This window comes from Equus quagga, chromosome 9 (assembly GCF_021613505.1).
Source record: "Equus quagga isolate Etosha38 chromosome 9, UCLA_HA_Equagga_1.0, whole genome shotgun sequence".
NCBI lineage: Eukaryota > Metazoa > Chordata > Mammalia > Perissodactyla > Equidae > Equus > Equus quagga.
Window position 1 is genome coordinate 48,834,224 of NC_060275.1, and position 7,536 is coordinate 48,841,759.

General features: G+C 42.4%; 2 protein-coding genes across 10 annotated transcripts in view; one reads left to right on the forward strand and one right to left on the reverse strand.

Annotated features, from left to right (window-relative positions):
- Positions 1 to 1,605, reverse strand: part of LOC124244549 (translation initiation factor IF-2-like) — a 3,706-nt gene extending 2,101 nt beyond the window's left edge. Inside the window, exons 1-3 of the mRNA XM_046671174.1 lie at positions 1,592 to 1,605; positions 545 to 624; positions 19 to 443 (exon numbers count right to left, since the gene is read on the reverse strand). Of these exons, the coding sequence (XP_046527130.1) occupies positions 19 to 443; positions 545 to 624; positions 1,592 to 1,605 (519 nt within the window). The remainder of the gene's footprint in view (positions 1 to 18; positions 444 to 544; positions 625 to 1,591) is intronic.
- The window catches only part of ZBTB14 (zinc finger and BTB domain containing 14), a 7,036-nt gene extending 818 nt beyond the window's left edge, over positions 1 to 6,218 (forward strand). Inside the window, exons 1-5 of one of the 9 annotated variants that reach the window (XM_046672170.1) lie at positions 7 to 383; positions 511 to 1,134; positions 1,221 to 1,321; positions 1,792 to 1,875; positions 2,995 to 6,218. In XM_046672170.1, the coding sequence (XP_046528126.1) occupies positions 1,873 to 1,875; positions 2,995 to 4,341 (1,350 nt within the window). In that variant the 5' untranslated portion in view covers positions 7 to 383; positions 511 to 1,134; positions 1,221 to 1,321; positions 1,792 to 1,872 and the 3' untranslated portion in view covers positions 4,342 to 6,218. Of the gene's footprint in view, positions 1 to 6; positions 384 to 407; positions 1,135 to 1,220; positions 1,322 to 1,791; positions 1,876 to 2,994 lie in introns of those variants that run through there. The other 8 variants (XM_046672171.1, XM_046672174.1, XM_046672172.1 and 5 more) reach the window with 8 other exon arrangements.
- The last annotated feature ends 1,318 nt before the right edge of the window (positions 6,219 to 7,536 follow it).

The following is a 7,536-nucleotide window of genomic DNA, read 5'->3' on the forward strand; positions in this document are numbered from 1 at the left end:
GGGGCGCGAGCTCCGGGCTCGCGGGGCGCGGCGCGGGGCTGCGGAGCCCGGCCGCACGCCCGCTCCCGCTCCCGCCGCCGCGGCTGCCCGGGTGCTCCCTCCCGCGCTGGTGCCGTGGACCCCGGCCTGCGCCGAGAGCCTGATTATGAAAGGGAAAGCGGCCCTTGCACCGCCGGCCTCCGAGCCGGGGGCTTTTGTTTGGGGAGGAATGCAAACGGCTTTATCCTCTCCTCCACCTCCCGGGCCGAAAGCAATGGGAGCGAGGCCTGGAGAGGCTCCGAAGGCTTCCTCCCCGTCCCGAAGTTTCGAGCTTTCAACAGGGAAGTCGTGCCGCCGCCATTGTCGCGGCTGCTCGGGTAGGGGAGGCGGCTGCCGCTGCTTATGTAAGTTTGGCTTTGCAGGAGCCCCCGCTCCCTCCTTTGTAACGGCCGCGTTTGGAGAACCTTAGTAAAGGGGCAGCTTTGTTACGGAGGTGTGGTTGGGGCTACATCCTTCCTTGCACCCACACAGATCCTGGCAGCGGGTATCTTGCAGTTTGACTCACCAGAAGTTAGCAATTGGAACACCTCAATAGAAGAAAAATGCTCCTCAGAGATCTTGAGAGAGAATGGGAGCCGACTAATACTCCGGCCAAAAAAGAAAATTCAGCACACTGCTGTGTTGCCATGGGTACTGTACGGCCACGCCAGTCCTGTCTCCCGTAGTCCCTGCACTTTTATCCCACAAGTCCTGGGGAAAGTTACTGACAACAGTAGAAAGTGACCTGGTAGGATGGTTTTGCCTGGCCGCCTTCCCTTGGGGGTGACTACAGGCCGGGGTGCCTCTCGGGAACAGTCAGTCAGAAACAGCTTTAGAAATAATTTTGTCCAGCTCTCACTTTGCAGATAAGGAAACTGCCTGCTACTTTAGGCAGCTTATTGGTGTGTTCGCTTTTCTGGAGAGGGAACTTTTGATGGTTTTCAGGACTCTGGTCTCTAGGTTTGAGTCCTGCTTGCACCACAGTTTTTGTGTAAGACTGTTGCAGCCCAGTCCTTTGGTCCTGTCACACTAGAGTTTTCTTTGTGTGGTCATTGTTTAGTCGAGGAAACTTTGTATGTTTTTCAGGATATTAGTCTGCAGGATGGAGACCCTCTGGTAAGAATTAAAACTCAGAATAACCAGAATTCTTTGAGCCTCCCTTTAGGCATAGAGGTGCAAACCCCTGAATTTCTCAAATGCAGGCTTAAGACGAGTGTCGTTTAAGTGATGTGTGGTACATCACAGAGAAGTGTGCAAAGAAGAAAACAGCTACTGTTCCCTGTCCTCCACCGTTAACTGTTGGGTATGTGTACTTCTATAGCTTTCTATATCTTTCTTAAAAATATATACTATGTTTAGATGAGCCTGGAGAAAAATGTGGAGGGCTACATACCCAGCAGGAAATGGTGGGGGTAGGGAGCACTTACTGGCCTCCCTGTGTTTGTGTAGCTATCAACATCTGTACAAATAGGGACGTGGACTTTGTGAGGAGAATATCCTTAGTGGTTCTCCAACCCACCCTTCCCACTCCTGGTGCACAGCCCCTCTGCGCCCTAAGTGCTCCAGCCCTTACCTGTCCTCGCTCATGTCAGCTCAGAGCTGGACCTGATGCTGCCAGCCACCCCCCGTCTCTTCCCAGCCTGAAACGGGTACATGTGCAAATGGCAGGACAGGAAAGGAAAGTTTATTTTTTAAAATCAATTCTTGAAAACGTTCAGAATTTGGCATAGAGGAAGATCCCACCTTACTCTTTTGTGTCCTTTTCTCTTGTAGGACTGGCGAGCTCCTGATCAGAGTTACTCTGATCTGAAGAATTTGGTGTTTAAAGCATTAAGATAATAGCCTGAGTTGTTCATGGTAACTATGACTTTGGATATTAAATCTTGGAAATATGGTTTGGTGTTTGCTTTAAAATATTATATCTCAATTATGCATTAGCACTTGGGTTTCTTTGAGAGAAGTGTGTATTTTCCTCATATTTTTACTATGCTGAATTAAAAAAACACAATGTTTTTGAAAAGAAAATATATAGAACACATTATTCTAAAAAGATCAGTTCTTTTACATGATGATGGATGTCTTTTGTGCCAGTTCTAAATTTCTTGCTTGTAAAATACTTGCAGCACTTGTCAAGTGCATCCCATCTTGATGACACTTCTATCTGGTGGCAGATAGATTGGCATCGAGAGGGAATGAAGCCACACATCACTGTCTTCCCAAACGTCATCTGATTCTCTGAGGGTCATAGTAAACCTTAACCCTCATTCAGAAGTGGCCCAAAGCTGGTGTGGAAAAACTGGAAGACAACACCAAATGCAATATTTTGGCAATGATACCCCTTGCCAGGTCTGCAACAGTGATTTGTTTCTTTGGTGAAAGAAATAGAACACAGACCGTTGTTAGGTTTTTTACTGAATCTTCTTCCACATGAAATTAGAGTAGATGCAGCAGACGGGACTAGTGGATCTGTGCTTTGAACCTGTTTCTTAAACTTTGAAGCTGAATTATTTGTCATTATTACCTCTGGTTGTCAGGAAGCACAAGTTTTGGAGCCACATTGCCTAGATTTGAGTACCAACTCTCCACTAAATAACTAGAATATTTGGCAGGTTCCTAACCTCATCTATAAAGTGGGGATAGTAATATCTGTCTCGTAAGGTTATTTGATCATTATCTTTGTGAAGGCGTGTAAAGTACATAAAACAGAGCTTGGCGTGTATTATGTGCTCACTAAAAGTTGCTGCTCTTAATACGAGGCAAATACCTAGTAAACTGAAGAGGTAGAAGTAACAGTATGGAAATCCCTCAGTTAGGATCAGTCTTTTCTGCTCATATTCTGAACCACTCCTAACACTGACTTTCTGAAATGGTTAGGTACCAAAAATTGATCAGAAAATGAAACTCTTACCTGTGTTTTCTGCGTGGAAGAGTATTGTTCGTAATTACCAAACTTTTCTTTTTAAAAATTTTTTGTAGGAGTTTTTCATCAGTATGTCTGAAACCATTAAATATAATGACGATGATCATAAAACTCTGTTTCTGAAAACACTAAATGAACAACGCCTAGAAGGAGAATTTTGTGATATTGCTATTGTCGTTGAAGATGTGAAATTCAGAGCACACAGATGTGTTCTTGCCGCCTGTAGCACCTACTTTAAAAAGCTTTTCAAGAAGCTTGAAGTGGATAGCTCTTCAGTGATAGAAATAGATTTTCTCCGTTCTGATATATTTGAAGAGGTCCTGAACTACATGTACACGGCAAAGATTTCTGTGAAAAAAGAAGATGTTAACTTAATGATGTCATCGGGTCAGATTCTTGGTATCCGATTTTTGGATAAACTCTGTTCGCAGAAGCGTGATGTATCCAGTCCTGATGAAAATAATGGCCAATCAAAAAGTAAGTATTGCCTCAAAATAAATCGCCCCATTGGAGATGCTGCTGACACTCAGGATGATGATGTGGAAGAGATTGGAGATCAGGATGACAGTCCTTCTGATGACACGGTAGAAGGCACCCCCCCGAGTCAGGAGGACGGCAAGTCCCCTACGACTACTCTCAGGGTTCAGGAAGCCATCTTGAAAGAGCTAGGGAGTGAGGAAGTTCGAAAAGTGAATTGCTACGGCCAGGAAGTAGAATCCATGGAGACCCCAGAATCGAAAGATTTGGGGTCCCAGACCCCTCAAGCCTTAACATTTAATGATGGAATGAGTGAAGTGAAGGATGAACAGACGCCGGGTTGGACCACAGCTCCCAGTGACATGAAGTTTGAGTACTTACTTTATGGCCACCATCGGGAGCAAATTGCCTGTCAGGCATGTGGGAAGACATTTTCTGACGAAGGCAGGTTGAGGAAACACGAAAAACTCCACACGGCGGACAGGCCATTTGTTTGTGAAATGTGTACGAAAGGTTTCACCACCCAGGCCCACCTGAAAGAACACCTAAAAATCCACACAGGATATAAGCCCTACAGTTGTGAGGTATGTGGGAAATCCTTTATTCGCGCCCCAGACTTAAAGAAGCACGAGAGAGTTCACAGCAATGAAAGACCATTCGCGTGCCACATGTGTGACAAAGCCTTCAAACACAAGTCACACCTCAAAGATCACGAACGAAGACACAGAGGGGAGAAGCCTTTTGTGTGTGGTTCCTGTACCAAGGCCTTTGCCAAGGCCTCCGATCTGAAAAGGCATGAGAACAATATGCACAGTGAAAGGAAGCAGGTTACCCCCAGTGCCATCCAGAGCGAAACAGAACAGTTGCAGGCAGCAGCCATGGCCGCTGAGGCGGAGCAGCAGTTGGAAACAATAGCCTGTAGCTAGAGGTGATGCGACAGGAACACTTTGCCTGAGCCGTGGAGACTGAGATTGCATTGTTCGTAATAAATGAACACCAGTCACTGTATTTTTGTGGAATCTTACGGAGCATTATACGCACTGGACTTAAGGCAGTGCTTGGTTAGGTGTTTTTAAAGCTTTTCAAGGAAGATAACATTCCTTGTTTCTGACCACACCGTTTCACTGTCCTGTCTGGTGTCTAGTATTGATGTTGCCAGGAAGCCCTCCCACCCCTCTTTTTTACGATTTTAATTTGAGAACTCCTGTGTCCAGTACAGAAGTGAGAGACTTCTAGTCCATTTTTAATTCCTCATGACACTTGCCGCACTGGTGGTGCACTGCACAGAGTGATAATTGAGTAAATTGATTTGCTAATCATCACAATTATAAGTGACTTATGGTCAAAACAGCATTTTTAATAACTCAATAAAAGTTCTTCGTGTAGATGCAGAAAATACTGGTGGGTGGTTGGCCGAGAACGCTGCGCAGATAGGAAAACAAGTTCTGGAAGTGCAGAATGGTCTTAGATTTCTAATTGGTTTGTTAGTTTTATATCACTGTTTTTCACAGTTTTTGTGGACAAATAATGGTTGCTTTGCTGAAGTGTTTCTTCATCCATCTTTGATTGCCCGTACCTACCCCCAAAGACGTAGTCACAATTCCCGAAGGCTGAGCAAGCCCACAGGGGTGTTGGTGGTCTGGGGGCTGAGTTCTTTTGTTCCTGTTACTTGAGGCAGTGCCACTCTGCAACAGATGGGGTTTGTGGAATGGACCAGTGGTGAGAAGATTAGAAAAGGGTGCATAAGAACCTGGCTCTCAGACACGAGGTTTTCACATTTGCAACGCTTCCAAGATTTTCTAGATCAAGGTAATTCTTAATTGATTTTGAAATTGAATTTTTCTTTAGGATCAAAATTAGGACAAGAACAGATATGCCTTTTCAGATACATTTGTGTAACAACATGATGTCATCAAGCTTTTGGCCCCTGTGCAGCACACGATTTATCCATAAAGGAGATGGGATATCCCTACTTAATACATTTAAAGCCTTTTAAGTGTGTAAATAGTATAAAAGTGTTGGTCTTATGTATCTCAAGTAAAAGTAGACAGCTGCACTTTTTTTGCACATTGGATTAAAATAACTTCCATCAGCAACAAACATCAGTCTGTTTTTAACCAATATTAAAGATTGTCAGACCAAATGTTTATGTTTCTGAAGTATATTTCATCACTGGTTACAGTTTTAAGTAGAAGTTGATTGCCTTTTCATAGCTGTAAACAGAATTATAAACACTGTTCCAATTTTGGTGTACAAAATTTTTTTTTTATCATTTCTTTAGGGATATGTTGAAATACCAACAATAATTTGAATTATGTTCTGTAATAAAGTGTTAGTCAATTATTTTAGAATGTACAATCTTAGAAGAATGTCAATTTTTAAAATTTATTTTTGGTTGCTAGGGTTTTTTTAAAGATGCATTAAAGTAATTTCATTTCATAGCTTGTTGCATTAACACCTGTAATTACTATTGTGGGAGAAATTTTATTTTTTAAAGTGATGTATATGTTATGCCCAAGATTGTAGGATGAAGTTGCTACCTTTTTAAGAGACTTATTTATTGGTAAAATGTTTAATTTAGTTTAAAATTAATTTAATTTTTCTTAAAAGTTGTTTATTCTTTCCTAAGAGTAGTCCTGTCACTGTGTTTACATGCTGTTAGTCAAAGGGAAACTGATTGCCGTTCCTGGGCTGTTTTAACCAAAGCAAAGGAAAAATAATTTAACATCTTGTTGATAGCTACGTCAACAAACCATTTTTTGGGCGTTCGTTTTTGTATATAAAAGAAAGTATACTTCTGTCATTCCTGTTTCCATTTTTTCATAGTAGCCTTCCACACATCCGGGTTGTACCAACATGCTTTCTCTATACTGTCTTCGTCATGGTTTTACAGAGTTGCAAGTTAAATAGGTGGTATTAACCCTCATTGAAACCACATAATCACAGTGGTACCCCAAAAAAGGAAGCTTAATTTTCAGCACAGTGTTTATATTGTGTAAATGTTTACCATTTGTCCTATTTTGCATGAGAAATGTATTTGTGTTGTAATTTCTGCCACTGCTACTGGGTTCCTGTGTGTGTGGAGGCTGCATGTTTTCTTTGTTTTCTGGTGGCAGCAGTCATGACATGACAGCTCTCCTGTGTCTTGATCATTAAGACTGCCTCTCTCCCCACCCAGCTGGCTTTAGTATCCCCTGGATGATGAAAACATCATGGTAGACAGTTCAAGGGTACCTCCAGTCACAGGGAGTTAATTTTGATATGTGCTTACACTGAATCTGCGTTGTGAGAGGGAAGGAAATTCTAATGTCAACATTTCTACTTCTTCTTTATCTAAAAGTCACCTCCTTTTCTCAATTTTACAAACTTGAGTTTTTATGCCAACTTGCATAGTATTGGCAGTGATTGAGGAAGGGTATTTTAGGAAGTCTAAAGTTTAGGTAATTTGCCTGCTGATTAACTTGATCACAAATTTAGAATTGTTAGAAATTAAACAGGTCACCATCAAGTGAACCTGATAATAACAAATTTCTCCTATTTTGTTGCAAAAAAAAAAAATTGAGATGAATGAGAATGATGCAAGTTTATGTAGTTTCCAATTTAATGGATTATGTTGTGTAAGGTTATCTGTAACTCAGTCATTGGGAAGCTGAAATGTATTTTCCTGAGTAATGCTGTTAATGGCAGTTAGTTCCCAGAGCAGCTGTAAAAGCCTTCTGTGCGGGTGTCATAGAACTAGTGTAAGGTTTCTAGTCTTGACTTCTGAGTTGGTAGGAGTTAAGGAGTTGAGGCTTCCTAGAAAGAGAATGGAGAACTCTCAGCTTCCTCGCTGCCATTTACTGTTAACATCCACCTCTCCTTTCTCCATTACCCACCCACTCCCACCTCCCTACACCTGCACCAAATGTATGGGAGACAAATAAGACGTTAGGCTGGAGGCAAGGTAACCATGGAAAACCATCACAGTGAGATGAGGGCCTAAGTTTATTCTCATGCTTCCTTCTGATTCATACTTCACTGAAATCAGTGAGTGCTTTCAATGATGGGGAACTCCTACCTCCCTGATGATTGCCCACTCCCATCTTGAGACAGCTCTAACTGCTCTTTGTTCCTTGAATTCT